The 23982-nt window shown below is 35.0% G+C and overlaps 2 protein-coding genes across 4 annotated transcripts in view; one reads left to right on the top strand and one right to left on the bottom strand.

Annotated features, from left to right (window-relative positions):
* Positions 1-113: 113 nt before the first annotated feature.
* On the bottom strand, positions 114-4170 carry LOC148236247 (uncharacterized). Its single transcript, XM_088185019.1, has 5 exons — positions 3988-4170; positions 3360-3921; positions 2875-3300; positions 792-1028; positions 114-724 (listed from the first exon to the last, which is right to left on the bottom strand). The coding sequence occupies exons 1-5, from the start codon at positions 4114-4116 to the stop codon at positions 480-482; spliced, it is 1599 nt and encodes a 532-aa protein (XP_088041145.1). The 5' UTR covers positions 4117-4170; the 3' UTR covers positions 114-479.
* A 2615-nt stretch (positions 4171-6785) lies between these two features.
* LOC148236248 (uncharacterized) overlaps positions 6786-23982 on the top strand; it is an 82484-nt gene continuing 65287 nt past the window's right edge. For all 3 annotated transcript variants that reach the window (XM_088183839.1, XM_088183843.1, XM_088183844.1), the window contains exon 1: positions 6786-6857. The gene's annotated coding sequence lies outside the window, so the exon portion shown is untranslated. The remainder of the gene's footprint in view (positions 6858-23982) is intronic.

The following is a 23982-nucleotide window of genomic DNA, read 5'->3' on the forward strand; positions in this document are numbered from 1 at the left end:
AATAAAATAATAGTCCTTCAATTTGTTTATTTTATTACTTACCTTATTTATTTTTATTTTTAATAATAAATTTAATTATTTTAAAAGGCTAAAAATTAAATTTTTAAAAAAAATGGCATTTAATAATTTATTTATAAATAATAAAAAACAATCAAAGCTTTGTAAAAATGGCATACACATTCTCTACTATTATGACACAGTGGATGATTACTTTTATTTTCTATATAATAATTTAAACATATCATTTATGTTACATAAATTCTAAGCAATACAATTTTACATATCATATAATATGCAAACTACATTTTATACTAAGTTTAAGTATCCATCTATCTTTCATCGTAAACCTAATAAATAAATATATTAATACTGTAAATGCAATAGCAGACACTTGTGCAATAGAAATTTAACTGAACAGTTTAAATAGTACTTAATTATATATAATATCAATGAGATCAACTATTATAATTATATAATTATCATCGTCTTTTATTATTTGGTTTTCCATGGAACAATTTGGTGTGTCTCAGTAAGTCGTTCGGCCGTGAGAAAATTCTTACGCAACCAGGTTCCTTACACTCATAATTGGCAGGAGCGTGTCCAGAAAAGTGAGCTCTTAACTGAGCCGCAGTACTAAAGCTGCGAGGACATCGAGCACAAGGGTGCCCTTGGTTTTCTTTATGTTTTCTAGCATGTACTGCTAAGCAAGAAGATTGAGTGAACCCTGTAAATGAAAAATTCAATTAATTTTAATAAAATTTTTATAAAAAAATAATTTTACGAACAAGTACCTTTGTTGCATATTGTACACACGTAAGGTTTTTCTCCTGTGTGAATTCGCATATGCACAACTAGAGTAGACGAACCGTTGAACCCTTTGTCACAAACTGGACAAATATGACTTTTTTCTCCAGTGTGCGTTCGAACGTGCTTCGAAAGCTCATTAGATTGGCAAAATCCTTTACTACACACTGGACAAATGTATGGTTTCTCGCCTCTGTGAATTCGTTCATGTGCTACGAGATTGCCTTAAATGTGTATATATAAATTATTCATTTTTTAATACATAATCAATAATATATGGTGCCATAAATAAGTGCTGTTATTACACTATTGTTATAAAAATGCATAACAAAACACATAAGTGGAAATTTGGCATTTTTCTATTAGTTTTTAAGCATGTATTATTTACATAATTAATTTAGATCTGTTTTACACCTATATGCACAAATTACTTAGATGAATTGAACGCATATTCAGTAAGCGTATCTGTTGTTAATGGACATTTGTAGAATCATTTATGATGTGTACAGTGCAAACTGTCTGGCCAAAGTATCATGCAAAAAAATATTTGACTGATTTTTAGTTTGATGAATCGACACTAATAAATCTACTCCGTTTTTCTCAAATTTTGCGCACCAAACTTAAAAAAAGTTTTATAACTACACTATATTATATCTCAATACAGGTTCCATGAATAAACAGAGCATTTTATAGCATAGCATGTCGTATCAAAAATGTGATAAAACAGAACCATGACAATTTAGAAAGTTTAAAAATAGATTTATAATTAATTTTATAATGGCAACTAATTATTTGATATGTAAATAATTCCATAAATGATCAGTATTTAAATAAAATAATCAGTAACGTATTTATTTATTTATTATATGATGATTGATAATTACAATAAATAGTTGGTTTTTAAATTAGTTGGGAAACGCACATTTGCTGTTTAAACCCAAACCTAATCTAAACTACACATATGTTTGGAACATCTTGGTTTAAGGCCAAGATATTTCGTTAAATAGTTGAATAACTTTACTGATCAAAATCTGAATTGTTTACTGACGATTTATTTTATTCTTCCGATTGTTTTTTTTTATGACTTTTTTATTTTTTAACAGATCATTTATGGAATTATTTACTTATCAAATATTTAGTTGCCAATATAAAATTAATTTAAATATTTTTTTAACTTGTTCTGTTTCGACATGTTCTGTCATACCATGTTCAGTTTCGTCCGGTTACCTTCAATAAATAACAATAGTGAGAGGGGTAATAAGATAATAATTACGACAAACTTACCACGAGAACAAAAAAAACAATACCACCCTGTGTACTTACACATACAGGTACCACCCCTCAAGGCGGCCGACCAATCACAGGGCAGAAATTTATGTTGTTTTTGTGCATTGATCATATTTTTGTACACTGAATGTTGAATATAAATAGGACTATAGGTCTCTTTTTTTATGCAAAAGCACACACTTGCGTCAATATACTCGACTATTGGAAATTTTCTAAATTGTACTAATCAAATGTGAATGAATCATTGTATGCATTTTTCATCTAGCACGGCTATGGGTAATTTAGACACCAGGGGAAAATCCAAAAGAAAAACAAGCCTGTGGTGAGTTGAATCCAAAAAAGGTATGTGTAAGGATTTCAAAAGGACATTACATTTTGAATTGCTACCAAATAACAAATCCATCATTTCGGACATTATTGTCAACATTTAAAGAGATTAAAGGCAGCATTTAATGGAAATTATCAAGGGCTGGTCAAAAGGCGCTTTGTGATCTTACATTTTGATAACGTCGAACCCTATATTGTCAAAAAAAACAATAAAGACTTGAAGTTTAGATATTGCTGTATCCATCTTATTCTCCATAAAACTGCTTTTCATAACTTTTTGCCTCTTTTTTTGCTTTTGCAACAGCTTTTGTTTTATAAAAATTTAATTCAAAAACTGTTAAGAAGATGGCAGGAAATGATTCAGGGAGTTATAAATGCTATTTTTTCTTTGCACTGGATGAACTAATTAAAAACAGTACATTGATATGGCACTCCCAATATATAATGATTACTTACTCGAAGTTGTGAATGCTTTTTTGCAAGTCGAGCAAACGTGAGGTCGTTCACCGGTATGCACACGCATGTGTTTATCTAAATCTTGACGTTGACGGCAGCTCTTATTGCAAATTGTGCAAGAAAAAGGTCTCTCGTCATTGTGCATTCTCAAATGCACTTTAAAATTGCCTCCGTGTATAAATCCCTTGTTGCAAATATCACATCTGTATAATATTTCGTCTGAATGAGTACGCGAATGGCGATTGAGCTTACTCGCCGATGTGAAAATTTTATTGCAAACTGGACAATTTAATATATCGAAATCATTCTTTTTCGAGTCGGTTGATATATTTTTGATATCCTTGTTATCTTCCAGCATGTTCAACTCTTTTTGCGCAAGATTAAACGCGTGTTCACTAGATAAAATTGGTTGTAACTGACCAGAATCTGAAATATGCGAATATGATTAAACTTAAATCGATTCAACATATAATTTTCATACTCACTGGTCAACGCTTCCAAATTTAAAATCTGTTCAGTGACGGAATGAGTCGAAGCTAACATTTGCGATCCGAAATGACTATCTAAAGTCAGCGTCTCGAGCGGCTGATGGTGATATGGGTCGGAAAGACTCATCGGAATGTCCACGTCAGGAACCGATCCGAGGATGTCGTTGGCGTAGTTCGGATGAGGTTCGAATCTCGACCCTGTGACGTCGACGATTAAGTTATGAATGGACTCTTGGAGGCGACTGTCGGCTAAAGAAGGCAGCGTGCAATTGGGAAAGCTGCAATCGCTGCCCAGCGACAGCGAAACCGAAGCCTGCGAATCTTCGGCTTGAATCTCCGGAGTTAGTTTTTCGTCAGGAATGTACGCGATCGCTTTCAATATGCTCGCTTTGATATTCGGCTCTTCTTTCTTTTTGTTCTCGACGTATTTGCCGGTGTCGCGAAACCTCCGCAAATTCATATCGCTCTTTTCGCACATCCTTTTGAATTGAAAAGAAATGTGCAATTTGGCAGCGCACTTTTTGCATATCTGTCCAGGAAGTCCGTCGTTTTGCCAGACCTGAAGAAGTAAATCAATTTATTCGTTATGAAATATGAAGATCGATCGATCCGAAACCTAAGATACCTGAACGGAAGCGCAGGTCATAACTTTTCTGTGCAATCCGACTCTGAACAGTGGCAGACTGGGACCGGTGCCGCAGCACACCCGACATATCACAGAAAAATTGGGCAAATCCGAGTTTTTCAACGCCATGTTCGCAGAACTGACAGACGTCAAAACTCAGTGTAGCCAATTGTACGAAGCGATAAATGTTCTCATTACCAATTTACAACAGTTTCTGTACATCTGTAAACCATATATATATTGATCATATATAAAGTTGTCGGCGGATAAAGAGATAGTTTTAAATTAAATTGATGAAACTTCTCTAAAAATTATTACATATATGATTGATATTAGCTTTGCATTGCCGTTGCACAATACTGGATGAATATTAAGGTGGCCATATTTTCAACGCAGGGCATTAAAATAAAAAGGGCATCTAGGATTTTTTGTTCCAGGACAAAGAAGGACAAATCGCTAAAAACCTAACACAAAAATGGTCATCACCAATTTTTTTGTGCAAAACCTATCTACGAAGCCAGATTGATATTTCATTCTCTTAAAAAACAAGATGAAATCAAAATTGTGCGAATTCTGGAGTCAGTTTTGCCGTCTCAGACTTTATGTATCTTTGTAAAACTCCATCGTCAATTTTGCGGGGTCCTTAGAACCATTTGTGTAAAAGAAATAAGAACCAATGAAACTTGAATGTGTCGTAGCTATGAATCATTCCTTAACGTTTGTCTTCGTCGCAATAAATCATGAAAACACACAAAAAACTATGGTTCATTAACTTTTGTCACAGAATTTTAAATACCGCTTTGTCAGAGAATTAAGCAAGAGATAGATAAGTGAGTATATCCCCTTTTCTATAACACGGATTCGCTTGTATATTTGCGAGCAAGATGTACAAGTGCGTGTGATAGATCGTGAAAGCTATAGTATGGCCTCACGCTCTGACTCGCTCTGACGCACGCATCAAACGGCGTCAATCGTGCGTCATTATTTGTTTGCCTGTGGTCGGGAGATTTACGTCGAAGCGCAGAATATTCCTGCTCTTCTTAATTATTTTTCGACTTAACAGATATATTTAATCTTTTTACTTAGTTAAATAATTTTAATATAAACTAACTTTAATTTAAATAATATTTATAACGATGGCTGAAAGATATAATTTAATTAGAAACAGAATTTCTCTCGGATAAGAAAGACGTGATTAAAATGTTCTAATCGGAGTCAGACGAAGACGCAGACGCAGATTCATCGGAGGGTTCTAAAAACATGGAACATCCGTATAATGTAAGTATGATATTAACATTGTGTTATGATAATAAATATGACAAATATGTATTATTTTTATTTATCGAAGTCAAGGCAGGTTTGAAGCTTACGTCCTCTTTCTTCGCCTTCAGATGATTCTGGTTATGTGCAGGAACATTTTTTATTAAACGGGAGAAAGAACCGTATAGTAGTATGTTTGATTTTTCTGATAACATGTGCTTGGCGTTTTATTTTTAAAAAAATCACATGGTTCTATTGCTCAGTACACAGTTTTAAACCCAGATAGTGAGGGCAGCAAAAACAAACGATCGCCTGTGATTAATTTTTATAACAGAACAAAAGGCAGAGTTGATCTAGGAGACAAAATGACTCGTGAATATTGTTGCGTACGAGCGACAAAGCGGTGACTATTCAGAATATTTATGAAGCTCATTGATAATATGGTTTTCAATGCCTATAAAATGTGGACACATAAATATTCTGAGTGGCGAATCAACGATTGATGACACCGAAAGTATTTCATACGCCTACTATCAGTAGATTTAGAGGGAAAAGCTGTAATTGAACGACAGGAGAACAGAAGAATTATTCGTGAAGACTTTTGTTCCCGAATATCTTTCTATATCGTCTTCGCCCAGTAGTACTCGTAATATTGGACGAAGAATACATTTTATATTCGTTACCTTATCTTTTTTTGTAGGGGGTGGAGGGGTCTTGCGCTTTATTCTTGCGTAAGGCCCACACTTGCTAGACTTGTCTTGCTTCTAAGGTGTTGAGATTTATTTTACGATACGCGTATTAATTGAAGATTATGAGTACACTGTATGTCTTAGATAATCACATAGAGGGCAGTACCCTTGAGCATGCGGCTCTGGTATGGTTGCCAAATAATGTAACCGACTTACCACTAATAAAATATATGCAAACAAGGTTTTTCAGAAACATGTACATGAAAGAATACACATATCTATTTCCAACACAATTTTTACGATGTATGCTGAGAAATGTTTCACTCGAGTCTCGTGTACTTGTAAGGTGACCAGACGTCCTCCTTTGAGCAGGATTGTCTTTCTTTTGTCCTAATCGAACAAAAATGTCCAAGATGAACCTCTTTTTAGCTTCTGCAGCATCTCTAAATGAATACAAATTACGAGATGACATTTTTGTCTGTGTCTTTCTTTAATATTTTAAAAATATAGTTAGCTTACTACTTATTAAAACTGCTTATGGAGAATATACACAATCCAGAGATTCCAATAGAACTTATTTACTGGATGGCATCTAATTACCAGCACTTACGTTCCCGATTGATGTTTGAAATATCGCAAGCAAGAGCAAGATAATTTCGCAACTAGCCAATAAGCAGAGCTATTCGACTTTTTATAGAAATTTTTAGGTTCATAATTTATTGTCTGGATTTTTATATTATTATCCTTATTTTATTATATAAGTATTCATGAAATAAAATTGATATCGAATATGTTGAGTTTTGAAGGATGGGGTGGCGAAAAGGGTATTTGTATCGCCGCTGTGCGCGCAGGCGCGGCGCGGGTCCGCCATGTTGAAAACATCCGTGTGACGTCGGCGCCGCAGTGAGCCGCCGCCGACAGGTGAGTGGTGTCTCCGTGATTTTTCGCCTTTCGTTTAGCCCGCCGCACCGTCGCGGGGGCTGCGAGGGGGCGCCGAACCGCCGTCGAAAACGGACGACGGCGCCGGGTCGCTCCTCTCGGTCGGTCGGCCGCCGCCCCCGACGGAGGCCCCGCGGCGCTCCTCCGGGGGTTTGCGCAACTCGAGCCCGTCCGGACGGATTCTGCGACGGAGTGCGCGCCGTGCGCGTAAGCGTTCGCGCGCGACCTTGGGCGCGATGCGATCGTCCGCTCGCCCGCTCGAGCCTCGCTCCTTGCAATCCGGCGATCCTGCGCTGTGGCTGATCGGACGTTCCGGCGAGGGTTTGCGCGCAAAATGTGACGTCTCGCAGATTGTTTGTTTTGTTTCGGGGGCGCCTCGCTTTATTTTATCGAAGCGATTCGTGCGCCTGCGCGTTTCGATCCGTTCCTCGCTCTTCGCTCGTCGCTCCGGCGCCGATTCCGCGAGGGTTGCGCTGCGCAATTGTTCGCATCTGATCTGACTATCGCATCTGATCGAGTGTCGACCGAGTCGGAAGGAAGTGAATCTGCGCCGGAGGACGATCGCAGTCGAAGATACGTCTCAAAGTTTCCCGCTGCGGCCGCCGGTGGCGCTCCGGTCGCAATGTTTACGAGACGTTCGCGAGCCGCCGCCTCCTCGCGAAACGCACGTCTTTATTTCTCTCAATATTTTGGCGATACCTGAAGATACGGGACGGATGGGTTTTTGCCATTGTCTCCTCCTTTGTCCCCGACGTTCGATGCCTTTTTTTATTCGTGTTTCTAAATCGTCGTTCGAGAAGCTCGCTCGATTTCGTACGCGGCCTTGGGATTTCTGCGCGCCGGCTTATCTCTCTCCCATTCGACGCCGCTTCTCAATCTTCCGAAATCTCCCTATAAACGCATAACTTTCAGCGTCCAATTCAACTCCACCGTTCTTCCTCCATATAAGAAGAGGTAATCGATCGACAATCTGATTCTGATACCCTTATATTTTAGTCCGAGAAATTAAGGCGTCGGGAATGCCCGGATTCGTTATGCGGAGCGCCTACCACTATCGATTTATTTCCGATTCGCGTTCTGTAAGATACGTCAGTTATTAGCGTTCTCGAATATGGACTCCATTGCTTGGAATCCCATTCATATGAAATGTCTCAGATATTTATACAAGAGGGATTACATAGTGCCTTTTTTTTTACTAGGAACGTTGTATTACATCAACTACAATTCATTGTATTACATCTAGTCAAAAATGTTCTTTTTACTGCATTCAATTCAACCTTAATTACGTCTACAGTACTAAATTTCTCAAATATAGCATTAAACCCTTTATAATTATAAGGCAATAAACCGCATCGTCTCGTCATAGATAAGACGTCCAGCATTTCTCATCTTTCAGCGATTCGCTTTTTGTACAACAGTGGTACGCCAAATAATAATTACACGATCGTTAACATCAAATAAACGAGAATTTGACAGCTGTGATACATTCGTAAACACGTAGAAAGAAGATTTCTAATTACAAAAACAGCAAATTCGTTGCGACTGATCTTAATTCATTAAAATTATGTTGTTGATCAATCAAGTATTCTTCGATATGATCTTATACATAAACCCTTCAATATAACAAATTTTGGTTTATTTTATATCGCAATGTCATAAACAGAGCGTCCAAATCATCTATATGTACTGTATATTAACCCTTTCTATGCTACAAATTAATAACGGGTGATCTAATTCGAGTTTCCTAATCTAGCAGTACTATAAACGGGACAGCTGTCGATAAACACGCGTGTTCAAAGTGTCAAATGTTTGCATTAGCACATGGATCGCTTAACCACCGTTTAACGCGCATACATTTTTATACGGAAACAACAGTTCTGTATGAACTGTATATCGAAATTTACGAGAAGATTATGGTCAATTTCATCGTCTTACTGAGCAAATAATTCGCAATTGGAATTGTCGATTCGTCGGCGTTCGCAGTTTTTGGGATATCTCCCTATACCCGTATAAAACTCAAAATTGAAACACAGACCATATATACTCCCTATACTTGTATAAAACTCAAAATTGAAACACAGACCATGGAGCGAAGAATTTACGCAGGTTAAAGCAGCACGACGTTGATGCTGATTTTCAAAGAAAATATTCTCTGATGAAGCACATTTCCACTTCTCTGGGTATGCCAATAAGCAAAATTTCTGCATATGGGGCGAGGAAAATCCTCGTGTGATTCACGAGAGACCAATACATGACCAAAGAGTGACTGTTTGGTGCGCATTATTGTCGGGCGGCGTCATTGGGCTTTACTTTTTGAAAACAATGAAGGTCGCACTGTAACAGGCAACGGTGAGCGATATAAGCATATGACCGAATATTTTAATGTGAGTCCAACAAGACAGCACAACTTGCCACATGTTTTGCACGAAAAGTTCCCAAGTCGCATTATTTCAAGTTTTAGTGACGTTTTGATCATCCGTTGGATTTTTTTGTGAGGTTACGCTAATATCGTGTTTACGCCGACAAAACCGAAACGTTGGAGCACCTTAAAACCAAAATCCGCTGATATACAGTCCGAAATGTACGAAAATTACATTGAAAGGATCGGCAACTGCAAAATGTCCAGAGAAGGCCATTTAATTGATATTATTTTTTATGGTTAATGACGTTTGTTAAATGTTCGATTAATCAAAAAAAAATCCGAAGATTTGTTCTTTTTTTAAAAAAAAGTTCTGAAACTGGTGTTCGATCATGTTTTATAATAATTAGACACCTTTGCGACATTTCTGAAATCATATTTGTTGCGAAATATTACAATTAGGCATTCAAAATTAATTTAAAAATAATCTACTCATAATATTTAGCTGATACTTATGCGTGTTTTGTTTACTGCTCAGTTTACCATATAGTAAATTGATTTTCTGCGCGTAATTTTTTTATAATCTTTTTTTTGTGTTTGTTTATCTCTAATTTCATCTGAAACTGCTCACTTATTACATATATTGAAAATAATTTAAAAACACTATTATTTATTTTACAAGCGTTGTTATCCGTTCGTCCAATATTCACATTTCGAATAATCCAATTGTTTTTTAAATAAGCATAACACCATAATTGGGGTTCTGAGTTAAAAAATAAGTGATAATATAATGTGCATTCTTAGCGAAATTATCTCTTGATCCGCACTATCAAAAATGCATACTGACTGAATCTCCTCATTTTTTATCCAATTCCTTCAAACACAAATTAAATCGGCAGTTTCTCGCGATCAGGGATTTTTTTCTCATGTGGCAGCACTTATACGTGAAGTTTGTACGGGAGCTTCGTGCCGAAAATAAAAACCAATGTAAGACCCAAATCTTATATCTAATTTTTTTTTAATTTCTTCAGAGATGGCACAATTTTTCCTTCAATCGTTTTTCAATATGACCACCCTGAATCTCATAAAACGGTTGACGTCAATAAACGGCCGTAGCACTGGTGGAACATCTTATGTTGATGTCAACTGACGTTCGTAGCATCGAATGGGTTAAAATATGTAGAAGAAGTCTAATGAAAAACCTCATTGTCATATATACGAATCATTCATGCAGTGCAATAGCAACAGTTGTAGCAAAATTGCATACATGGCTGTCTGCAGTGAAGATAAATACTCTTGGAATTAACGAGGGGTAATTTGGAAGCACTATTGTTACTAGTACGAAATGCCTAGATCTTATTTATAACAATAATCTTTTATTCTCAATCGAATCAAAATTTCCAAAACTGATTTATGCGATAGATACGTTTCACGTAAAAAAGACAGCTCAACAAAAGCATGGGAAGCAGTGTTTCAATGTTGATACAAAAATTATCTTCTTCGATTACACCCTTATTCGTATTTTTGTGAATAAAAAATCATTAAATTGCAAATTGCACAAAACAGCGAGATATTTCATCATCTCATAAGTGTCAAAATTCCTCTTAAATGTCATTCAGTTTTTGTACATTTACATGGCCAGAGGCGGGATGGAAGAAATAATTAGACAATGAATGCCACTCGTTCCATTAGATAATGCAATTATTCACAATTTTTTCATGTATAAAAAATCTTAGGATTTCTCGTTTTGTTTAATAAAATGTTTCTTATTCACTTTTTTTAAATTTTCGCCTAATTAAGAAGATTTTTCATTGTAGATTTAGGCCAATATCAATAGCAACCCAATTACAGTGGAACCTCACTTAACGAGCACCTCACATAACGATAAATTCGCGTAACGAGTAAAACAAATTGTGGAAAATGACTCGCTTAACGAGTGTCATTTCGCATAACAAGTACCGAGAAAACTGTAATAAGTCCTTTGAGCGTAAGATATATAGCTGTCAAACTATACCTCCTGCTAATCATTATCGTATTTTACATTGATTCATATGTTCTTTCGTGTTACGAGTAAGATACTGGAACGAATTATACTTGTTAAGCGAGGTTCCAATGTATTTAGTCGAGTTATTAGCTGCTAATAATTTAAGGTTCACAAGCTCTTGTTCGGCGATGATTTATAATAGTAATTCATTTTTTTTAAATTGTAGAGTTCAATAATCGTAAGAACAAAAAATAAAAGCTGACCGTATGTGACAATAGACGGAATTAACTTAAAACATTACAATAGCCATTCAAGTCTTTCTGCGAGTGTGATTATAATATAACACGGATCTAAAACAATTGGTCGCTAAGTTGTCAGATCTGAAAATATTTAACGGCTATTCTAAACCTGTTTAAACTTCAACGCAACAGTTTTGGAATTTCAGTAAAAAAAATAAGCTAATCTAAACACACTCCTAGCTCATGTTAAAAAAATAGCAATACACCTTCCTTAGGCTGGCAATGCGTATAAAATCAGATACACAGCGCCCTAATCAATAACGATCATTCGAGATTTGCTTGAATTCCCTAATTTAGGCACACAAGGATTCGCACAAACTCGATCGTCATTTGACGAGATCGAGAAAGCAGCCGCTTCCCTCTTCACGTCAATCCTGGTTCAGCTCGACGCTCTGGACACAAAATTTTGTGTTTAGTTGTCCGTGAAGTCTGAAAGGTTGGCGACCGCTGTATTTGAGCACTTCATATATAAATAAAATTAGTAAAAATTAGCTATAATTTTTATCTTGATTTAATTAATCATCTCGATATTCAACCATGTGATAAAAAACCCAATTCTAAATTATAATTATCAAGCTCGATTTCCTAGGGACACATAAAATTGGAAAAAATATGGGTTCATGTGAAATTTTAAATAACGACCTTCAATTTGAACACATTGGTTCTCACAACTGCTTCATCGCGTCGTTTTTAACTAAATTTATACCATCAAAAATGTACCAGTTCATGACCATCATATAAAAAGTCTGGATAGAATACCAAATAGCCACAAAACGGTCTGAAAAATGTGCTACAAAATGCGCCGAAAAAGGTATATATGGTTATCAAACTTTAAAGCACAAATTTTAAATTGATTAGCTCAATTAGGTGTTCTCAGCAATTCCTGACAAATATTACCAATCGATTTGTTAAAATTCGATTTATTGAATCTTCATTCATTCCCGTTTGTTTTACAATCCTGCATCATTCGATCGGCGGACGAATGCATAAAATAATCGACATTATACATATTGTAACAAAATTAAATTAATTCAAAACTATTCGAGAAGGTCTCTCATATCCTTCGGTTTTAATTGGCTCATCCTGCAATGCATTATTTAAAAATGATTATGATACTGAAAAACTAGTGAAAACACATTATATACGTATGTATCAGTTAATAAAGTATGTTAATGTTTTTTTATTAAAATATGTACACATTATGTTTTTACTATATTTTTTATTGTATATTACTCATTTAAAAGATGATTTTTGCTTTAGATTTTTTCTTTATTTATTATTTTTATACTTTTTAAAAAATATACCGGCCACTCAATGCGTACACGATTTGAGCTCCCGTATTCTAAGATATGGTGTTATATCAGCATTTTTATCTTTTGTCCATATCTTGTATATGTCTTGTGATAGTTTCGATTCGTAGCTATCGACTATAATCTGTTTTGATATCTCAAATACTCGACAAACATTTAAGGAACATTATTAAAATATAATAAATCTTACATATACGACTCATTTGCGATTAGTTTATGAATTTATGTATTGACGAATAATCTTATCGGATACATACTGATGAATAAAACTAAATGCATCAGTTAATCCCTGCAATGTGATTGACGAGGCAGATTTTCAGATTAGAACAATAATTACTATTGTTATTTTCATTCTAGCAGGTTTTTTTTGTATTATCAAAATATATTTTAATTTATTGATGATGACATATACGACAATTGAAAGTATGATGAAAATTAAAACATTTTAAAATACATACAGCAATGGATTACTTTATCGATGAAAAAGATACGGCCTTTCCCTACACAATTGAAACCGTGACAATGAAACATTCTCGTGACGCAATGGCAAAGAACGTGAAGTCAGTTAAAATTTTGAGATCGCTTTCGAACTGCCCAAGCTAATTTGCTATAAATATAATGTCTTGAATAATAAAAAATAGTTGCTTCAAACCACGTGAATGTCAAGTATCATAATTTCAAGTACCTAACAAATGTGAAGGTTGAGCTTTATTTTTCAGCGAGAAACAATGCAATTTGCTTATAACGATTTAAAATTTTAGTGTGGGCAATCAGGATAACGATTGAGAAATAATTGACCACATACACACAAACACGGTCGTATAGGATTCCGCACGGTCCATTAAACCTGGTAAATATCTTTGTGCAAATTCGCCCCTCAGTTTTACTTTAAAATTTATAAACCAGAACCAATTACACAGATGGCGGAGAATCGAATTACGCGGAAATTCTAATACACGCCGCGATGTGTAATATGTAATATTTGCGATTATCGATTTTACTGCTTCGATTCGGTTGATGATTGATGAAGCGGTTTCTGTGATTATTCATATTATCACTTTTTACACGAGCGCTTCAGACGTTCCAAATTAACTTGAAAACCACGAGGCAAGGGATAATTTTTGTCTAAAGCGCTGGTGATGTCAGGGACTATGCGCATTTGCTGCGAAAACTGGTTTCCAATTAATTTAGTAATGATGAATCATTGTGGAAATTTTGCTTTTCAAAAATGCAATGTCGACTCTTATGATGTAATGCCGATTGCTGATTTTGCTCAAGGCGCAAGCAATTATTCACGAAAACGCTTTATAAATTTCACGTGTGTGTAGAGTGGTGTATAATTTTCATAAAAATCTCAACTTACAACGATAAAGGTTGTAATTTGATCGAAAGTTACCATTTTATTCATCGATACACTCGATAAGCGGTCTTTCGAGCCAAGTATCTTTCTTGGCAAAAAAACATCGAGTGTCTTCTTATCGCAAAGCTATTTTCGCTCGATCGAACATATCGATGTTTTGAAGATTACATGATGTGTTTGTACATTTTTCGTACATGTCGAATCATCATCGTCTGGCATCGTTCTCAGTATAACTTGTACTTACTCGTGAAGAACGGTTACGGGTTGGCAATCTGCGACGTTACCGCACGGTAGGCGCCGGATATGCGATTTTTTTAAATGAGAATAATTAAAACCTCACTCGCGCACGGATAGAACTACGAAGACCAGAGATAATTAACTCGTTAGAGAAAACTCGTTCGCTTTAGATAGCTCGATAGCGTTGTTTGTTAGTACTGAAGAACACTGATTAAAATCATAGTACCTGTCTACAGGAGATATATGGAGTAAAGGGTTTCACTATATAGTTTTATTTTTATGTAATGTGTCTTAGATTGTTTATGAAACGGAGAGGGGGCGGATCCTCGACGCCCCTCCGAGGGGCAAGCTAGCAGCCCACTTCTCACTTCAAAGTTAAGTTAAAGTCACGTGTTATTTTTTTCTCTTATAATTTGACACGTTACTCGGTTGCCCGTTTGGCTGCATATATAAAATTTTCAAATTGAAAAGTACTTAATAACCATAAATATATAATGAAGTGGGATATATGTACATATATATAATATCAATAAAGTACTGAATAAAGTTGAAAGCTTTCATCAAACAGTTTCGAGTTGTGCTTATTGCTTTTTAAGCCCTCTATTTGCCATTGAATATAACAGCAATCAAGTTGGTAAATATTTGATCGTTTTTTATGACAGCTGAAGTATCGAGGATTGAAATTCGTTGAAAACAGTATTAATATAATAATATCTTTTTATTTAGTTTATTTCCGTTGAACAACCACCGCATTGTCATATTTTGCGGTTATTTTTTAATCATGCATGTTTTCTTTATTGCTCGTCGTAACCACACACCACCTGATACGCCACTATGATTCGTTGTGACGAATAAAGGAAGTGGATAGATAGATTTTAAAGATCTTCGTAGAAGATAATCGAGTATTCATCGTCGACCATCTGCTGGTTATAATAGTTTGTACGTATACATATTATCAAAAGGGTCGTTTTTATTAATTAATTATTTTTGCTCACTACCTATACAGCTATTGTTTATCATGATTCAATTTTCTTTGATAGGTAACGATTTTTTAAGACTATCTTTATGCTCGTTTCATGTACTCCCATAATCGACGCGCTTTGTCTGAAACACAAGCGCCTATCCCAATAGCTTTTAGCATGGCCGATACTCGTGTGTGCGGAATATGTATGTACATATATATGCTCTTTCATAATATATTTCGACTACTGAACAATGCTGTTTTGAACTTTCGGCAACTTGAAATTGCACGACCGGACCGACATTCCACCGGGGCAAGAGTATCACGACTGTGCTCTCGTATTTGCTTCATTGTCGTTTCGACGGGACACTGGTCTCAAGTTATCTTGATTACTCGTGTCATTTTAAAAAATATATGAATTTAAGTATATATTTTTGTTTACCAACATACCGATTTAGATTCGTTTGGCGTGCGTTTATGCTAAACGTTTTCGGTTACGTAACCCGATTGATTTGCATCGAAACATGCCTCGACACTTGTTAGAATGTTTTCAATAACGTATCTCTTGGTGTCTTCTTGAATTATTAATGCTTTTTAAAAAACTATTATTTTAAGCTTTCACGAGATTCTCAATTATTGAATACTAATTTTCTTTGTCATTCGTTTAATATTTATTTACGTGCGCCAGAGCGAAAATCCATCGATACTCCGATGAATCACGAATGCTTTCAGTGCAACGCAAACAGTCCAAAGCGTGTAAACTGTATGGAAAAGCTGCATCGATTTTGCTCGTCTGTCGTCTAAATAGCAGTGTCTCGTTATTATATTGTTTTTTTTTCATAAAAATCGTTCATTGGAAATATTGATGGCGAACCTAGTTTTGTTTTTTAATATTTATTAAATATGAATATGCGCTGTTAGATTTATCGCAGGTTATATGATTTATATATGTTATAGAAACATAACATATGTGGCTCTTACAACCCTGGAAGTTGGATCAGCCATTTGCGCTCAATCCATCTTCCAGTGTAGCCTTGGTCTTCCATTGGAACACCTTCCGGTTTCTAATTGAAGATGCATGCGATCGTTGCTCATCTAGAAATACGCATAAATCATGGTGAAAATTCATAGTTATACTCAGAACTGGAAACTATAATATATACTTTGAATTATTCAGATATAGGTCTATATTCTCCCGCTATTTGAGGTTGAACCTAGCGACGTGTTATCGTAATGCTTCATTTTATGTTATCGTATAGTTCCTTCGCTTCTGAAGTGTCTTTTCCTGACCAGTAAAAATGAGAATAAAGATTTCACGACTTTATGTTTGATCTTAATGTTTAATCGCCAAATATTAAAAAAAAAAGTATTACCAAATGTATCTGTATCGCGTTATTCGTTTAGAGAACTAGTAAATTTGTTTTTTCTGTGAGCGTATTAGTTTCGAATCCTCAAAAATGGTAACAAAGTAACCCTATTCAAATTTGAGTAAAAGTAAATATAACTATTTTTTTCACGTTCAGTCCTTCGGCGATTATCGGCGATATATATACAGAATTACATATCTATGTACGATGTCATCGTATTTAAGGAGCCGGATGGCAACAGCCATAGACGAGTCCTTGCCCTAACGGTCGTTACAAGAGGACGCGATCGTGATTCTCGAAGACGTTTCGGAGCCCATATTATTAAATTGTTATCCCGTTTTAAATTGTATGTACATATTGTTATTGTAAAGTATTAATTAATAATATTTTTACCACACTCACTGCCATTTTTTGTATTGCTATACAATAATGTACACATGTGAGTTCTAAGTCGCGGATTTTTATTATTTGTAACATATGTAAATAAACGCATTTTTGCCGTTACATTTATTAGTTGGTCATTTAATAAAATATATTTAAAAATTCTCTTTAATTTGGCGTTGTTTGAAAATCTGTATCTATAGTTTGTCCTTCGTTTTTTGGTATTTCTTTCTGATTTTCTTCATATTGCAATTTAAATGAGCTATATATAAAATAATTGTTATGTGCATTACTGTTGGATAGATTAGGTGCGAGTGAGTGAGTATTGGTCAGAACAGTGTACACCTTATGTATAATTCTGCAACGAATCATTTTTCGAAGATTTGCCTTACATTAATGCCAAACAATATTTGTTTTATGGAACAAAATATTTATTTAAATGCACATATCTAAAAAAACCCTGTTAAATAGCACCCATAGTTTTTATCTCTCGTTATGCTTATGTTAAAGTGTTAAATTTCGTGTATACCTTAACTAGCGAATGTGTGAGCTAGTTACATTGTCAACGAACAAGATTTGACAGACGAGTGTGTTTGACGACCAACCTAATCGTGGAGCCAATAAAAATATTAGCGTTGTACTAGTTAGGTGCGAGCGTTGGTCAGAACAGTGAACACCCGTGAATAACTGCAACGAATCTACTAAAAAGTAGGATTGTATAAATTGGCAAAAAGATCTACCTTACATAAGTAGCTTAAAATAAATTATTTAATTTTTAATACTTTGACAAACACCGAACAGTTAGAGCATACAATAACTAGTTACAATGTTCATAAATTAGTGCATTTATTGCCTAGGTAATGTATGAATTTTCATAAACTATTTTTTAGCTAATTGAATTACTTAGCTCACATCCTCAACATTACATACATCTGGTTTTTTGGAATCACTTATGAATTTGGTTGCAATTTTAACTTTCATTAAAATTACATTTTTATCATTTATAATTAGTTTTGAAGAAAAATTGTATTATTTTTTACCATACTTGATTGTGCGTATGACCAGGTGTTCGTAAGTAGCTTTTCAAATTCGAGCATTATGACGCAATAGCAACCGTTTTTGGTACTTCTCATCGACATTTTATTTTATTATATAAATTCAGACAATGTATATACATATATATAGTATATATATAGTATAAAGTGATTGTATAATACATAGGAACAAAAAAATAATTTAGGCATGCTTAGAACCGATAATGAAATTGTTTCACTCGTTATACATGAATTTGTATTTTTTATTTAATTGTAGTTAATTTAAAAATTAATATACGCATAATTCAAATGATCGTTGAAATATGGCTGAATTAGGACAAATGAATTATTTTTCTAATAAATAAAACATTCTTTTTATTAAAAAAATAATGTTTAAGAAAACAGTGAAAGAGTCGTTGGAATACTAATCACGAAAACAACAAATCAATTCCGCCTTGTGTACTTACATATATTGCTGCCGCCCCTCGGGCCGATCGACCAAGCGTAGGGTAGATATTAAAAGCACGTGATGATCATGCGTTGAACTGACTAAAAAATATTTAAGTTAGATTTTTTAATTTATATTAGATTCTAATTATTATTCGAGCATATGTAGGTCTTATTACGGTTGAGTGTTTTCAGCGCTGTCCACGATTAGTTTTTCGTCCTGCACACGTTGTGTTGAATATATGGAATTAAAACAAAGTAAAAGGTGCTCGCAACTTAAATTGGGGGAACTATACATAACCGTCGTCGTAAGTTGGATAAATTCGTACGAAATAACCGCGTGTGTTGATTGCGGTTATGATTTATTTTGTCCGTGACTAGGAAGCGTTCGCTAATGCACCTTTCGGGCGGAACACAGCTTCTCAAGGTGACATTGGCGCCTCTTCCCCGTTGCAACAGCAGCAGCAGCAGCGCTCATGTATAGCAGCAGGCTATTCTTCCGTTTTCGCGTACGGGCCGCGAGCATATCGATCGACCGCTCCGAACAGCGTAAATGTGTCGCGCAGCACGTATTTGGGTCGGCGATCTGTGTCACGATAGCCACTGTCGCTCGCTAAGCACGCTTCAGTTTTGTTCATGCATTTATCGCTCGTTTCGGGCGAGGGTTATTATAGAGCCCGCATTTTGTTTTTAGCAGTATCAAGGTTCTGGTTTAGCGGCTGTGCGCTAAGGGCCCTATGTACGCCGTTCGGATTTTTTAAACCCGCGGCCTCTCGCCATCGCCGCAACGCTCCGACGCCCGCGAGCCGAAGGTCGAATCCTTGCTCGCGCGCGATAGAATTATATTCGGCGAGTCACTGAGAATGGAAAAGCGCGCGGGATTCGTCCACTGTGTGTGTCCGGAAGGCTACTTTACTTCCACGTGGACTCGTCCGCAGTTCTGGGAGTCGATTTATGTGCGGCACTCTAAGAATTCGTTTCGAGAAAATGGCACAAGGGTTTAGCTTAGGAATCGGTATATTTTTGGGATAGAAGAGCCGAATATGAATATCACAACCATTCAGATTTTTTTCTGTATCTATAAATGGTGTTTATTTAGCCGCACCATTGCTGAAAACTAATGGAAAGTACTTTCACACCCTTAACCATTTTTATCCGAGCCTTTTAGATATTAGCCTTTTAAATATCGATCTATAACTTAATAATATTATATAATTATAATTCTGATAGAACATCACATATCAGCTTTTCTTATATTTTCTAATCTCGCGGATGAATGTAGTGATGATTAATAAAAATAAAATCGAGCTAGATCGCACATACATTGAATTTAATCTGTAATAATAGCTAATAATTAATAACATACACTGTAAGTATTCGAACAGTATATTCTTCTTCGAATAAATGGTGATAACTAATCGATGAAAAATTATATTTAAAAAAATAAAAAAGCCATTATTTGGCCTTATTTACTTATAAACAAACTACATTAAAAATAAAATGATATAATGTGCTCCCATTTAGCGCGCACTGTTTCTGCCATGCATATCAGCGCACTTAAATTAGTTTTTTAATAAATTATTTTTTTATTTACACATTCTTCTTTTAGCACTTTCCACAGATCTTTCTTATTTGTTGTGCGTCTTTCTGTTTTTTATTGATAAAATTTTCCCAATGGGGTGCAATTAAATTAAAATTAAAAAAAATTGAACATATCAGGGACCCCGGAACCATTTTGCTCCAAAAATCTTTTTATATATTTTTATGTATGCTTGGGGTCATTGTCTTGCTGTAGAATGAAGTTATTCGCAATCAAATGGCGTCCAGATGGAATAGCATGCTGTAGCCATCTGCCTTCAGTCTCATGAATTCCGACCAAGGGTTCAGCTCCATTTGCCGAAAAATACCCCCAAACCATTATAGAACCTGTTGCAGCCAAACACTGGCATTTATAATGTTCTTCACGGCGTCTGCGAACGAATTGGAAGCGATTAGTTCCGAAAATTTCGAATTTGGACTCATCTGTCCAGAGGACCCTTTTCCACTCCTTGTGGTCCAAGCTTTATGTGCTTGAACAAAAAATCGTCTCTGACGATTATTCTTTCGAAATAATGGTTTACGCTTGGAAATTATTTTTCAGTAGGACTCTGATCCACCAATAGGTTTACCGAAACGCCGCATGACTCATTAAGATCCTTGGCTTGATTTCTTATATATACATTGATATAATCAAAAACTACTTTAAAACAACCGTCTTGCGTCGTACTCAAGATGCAACTACTCAAAAACAATAGTGGTGTTGAAAACAAAACTCTTTTTTAGGTAAAGACGAAATTGAATTGAACCTTTGCCGACTCTCTTAATTGTTCAACTCATGAATGTTGTGGAAACGTAAAATAAAATTTTATGATTCCTCCAATGAATGGACAATCCTGACAAAAAATTGGATGGGCGCGCCAGTAACTTTCAAAAATACGACTTAGCTCGTATTTTGTAGGTGAGCGTTCGAAGACTTATTCACAGCAGTGTATATGTCACTGATTTACAGATTGATTGATTTCAGTCTGGTGTATCATTACTTACTTCGTAGTTGTTGACAGGCCTGCCGAGAGGAGGGGGGGGGAGTTGGGACAAATTCCTTGGGCCCGCTCTCCTTGAGGGGCCCGACTGAAAAAATCATCAAGAATATATTTATTAAAAACAAAATAAAAACTGACATCAAATAACAAATCCGAACTAAACTAGTTGCTTGCGATGTATCTATTTCAGGTATAAGATTCTTTTGCCATTTTTATACATACTAATATAAATAAAAGGAGTGAAACATTGCCTTCAAAAGCACTCACTTTCTAGAACGCACTTTCACAATAAACATTATTAATCAAAGGAACATAGCTTTTTTAGGAACATAGTGGGAGCGTTCGTTAACGAGCGTTCCCACTGCGACGGCACGATTTTATTGCTTTTGAAGTGTTTTTTTTACTTCTGAGAAGTGATATTTGTTTTTTGCGCCCTCTTATTGGCCAAAATTCGGTTTAGACATGCTTCATTCGATTCTCCTTTATGGAAAGCTGTACTTTTTTTTTATAAAAAGTCTTACTATGAATGATAGATAACTGAGCTTTTCCACTGCACGATTGTATTGCTTTTGACGTAGATTTTAAACCCCTTTGAATTAGACCAGAAAAATGCATGTCATTTAATAAAATACTATGAAACTATATGAAATTAAAATATTAAAAAAAATGACCATACACGGTTAACTCGTCATTCAAAACATTATATTTCGACGACAAAAAAATCCATAAAATGATTTTTGTCATGGGGCCCAGAATCATTATATTTCCAGGGCCCGGGTTCGTTTTCGGCGTCCCTGGTTGTTGACTGTGTTTACCCCCTTGTAACGCATTGGACTAACGTTCGTCATGTTTGTCATAAAATATTTATATTACAAAATTGAATAAAAAAAATCTACCTCACATAAACGTATTCGACTCTCTCTTCAATATTAACGTCAGATTCAGTAATTTCGGCAACCAAAGGGTTAAGAGACACATAAAGTAATAAATATTTTATAAGTTTTAAAGTCGCTTACGGATTTTATGGTGCAAATTAACCAAAAAGTGTATTTTTAAAAATCTTTTCACTAGTGTAAATTAAAAACGCCACGGTCGACTTTTAAATTCTTGCTCTACGATGCGCACGAAGAACGGTGTCGCGGGATATACAGTTCGCATTTCTAGTGGTTGAATTTTTGCTTAACCCTGAAGTTACCAGAGTTTTTTATGATCGTGCCACAATCGACGCGGATTGGCCTCGTAGTTCTATATATTTTTTCTTACAAAAAAAAACAATAATACAGTAAAATACAAATTTAATATAGGTACTTAATTGCAAATTCGAGTTGCTTATAAAAATGTTTTACTATATAGGCGTAAAATAATATACATACCATACTTGATTTATGAAAACATGTCAAAATCTGCAATGCATACTTTTGTATATATTTTTTTAATTTAAAATAATGATTGTTCGAATACTCGTTTAGAATAATAATGCTAATATAAAGTATTTCATGTTTAAAGTTAATTTTTTTAACGAACAAGCAAGTTTTTTAAAAAAAAACTCTTAGTACGATTTTTTAAACCTTTTATTGCCCATAGTTTTGCGTGTCACCACAGTATTAAAAAATAATATTTTTCAGTGTAAAATTAAAGTTCTAAAAAATTGTAAATTATATAATCATGTATTTGTTATTATTGTTTATACATTACAATTATTACTATCAGGTAAAGTAAATATCCAATAACAATAAAATTTCAAGATTACCACCATATAAAAAAGTTACTGATTTTACACAAGAACTATTAATTAAATTTCGAAAAACAAGTTTCTTTAATTCTTGGCAAATATATTGATATTGCGAAGCACTCGAGATTTTGTTTTCCGTTAATAACTTTTCTTCTTTTTTTTTATCAAAAAATTGTCGGAGTAGAACGTATTGTATCATTTTATAGATTTTTCATAATTAATATATGTATATAGAAAATTATATTTTAGGACGTCGTCCAAAACAGGTTAGCCCGCCGGCGGTGAGCGATTCGCTCCGCGATCCGGATTCCTATGCAGTTCTAGTTTTTGCGAACTGGAATAGTCCAAAAAATAGGCGACTCGCCGCCGCCAACATCTTCGTCTTTTTTGCATCTTGCGAAAAAACCAACCGATAAATTCCCGGAAATGCGAATAAAATAGATTTAGGAGGGGGCTCGTATTTTTCGAGTCAGAATTTTAATACCGTTGTGGTTAGAATTTATATTACATGAGTCAGAATTTGTATTAAACGGTCAGAATATAAGCGGCCAGAATAAATATTAGATGGTCAGAATGTATATTAAATGGTAAGGTAATATCAACTGGTCGATCTGTCATTCGCATATTGGCAGCAACGCGAAATCAACAGCTCTTGTGATTGTGTATTTAACATGTCTGTATACTATTGTACCCATGAATATTTTTTAAATAAACGTGTTAAACAGCTCTTGTTGATTTCGCTACACCAACACCAACTTCAGACATTTGCTACGACCCTCCATGCCCTTCACGACAAATATAGCTTTATTTCATTATTATGTAATGTTATAGATTCGTTGAAAGTTTTTCATGTGGTGTTCACTGCTCTGACCAACCCTCGCTCGCATCTAACCTGTTGAACAGCTTAGGTGCGAACGAGTTATTTTATAAGATATTTCTTAAGCAAATAATTTCATGCCCATTTATATTTATAAATGAAATAATATATTTTTTTATTCACATGATCGTCCTATATTTTTGTTCTGACCCTGAATAATATAATAATGACCAGACACAA

Source organism: Plectrocnemia conspersa, unplaced genomic scaffold (genome assembly GCF_051122295.1).
Source record: "Plectrocnemia conspersa isolate PC_06_02 unplaced genomic scaffold, ASM5112229v1 ptg000004l, whole genome shotgun sequence".
In the NCBI taxonomy this organism is placed as follows: domain Eukaryota; kingdom Metazoa; phylum Arthropoda; class Insecta; order Trichoptera; family Polycentropodidae; genus Plectrocnemia; species Plectrocnemia conspersa.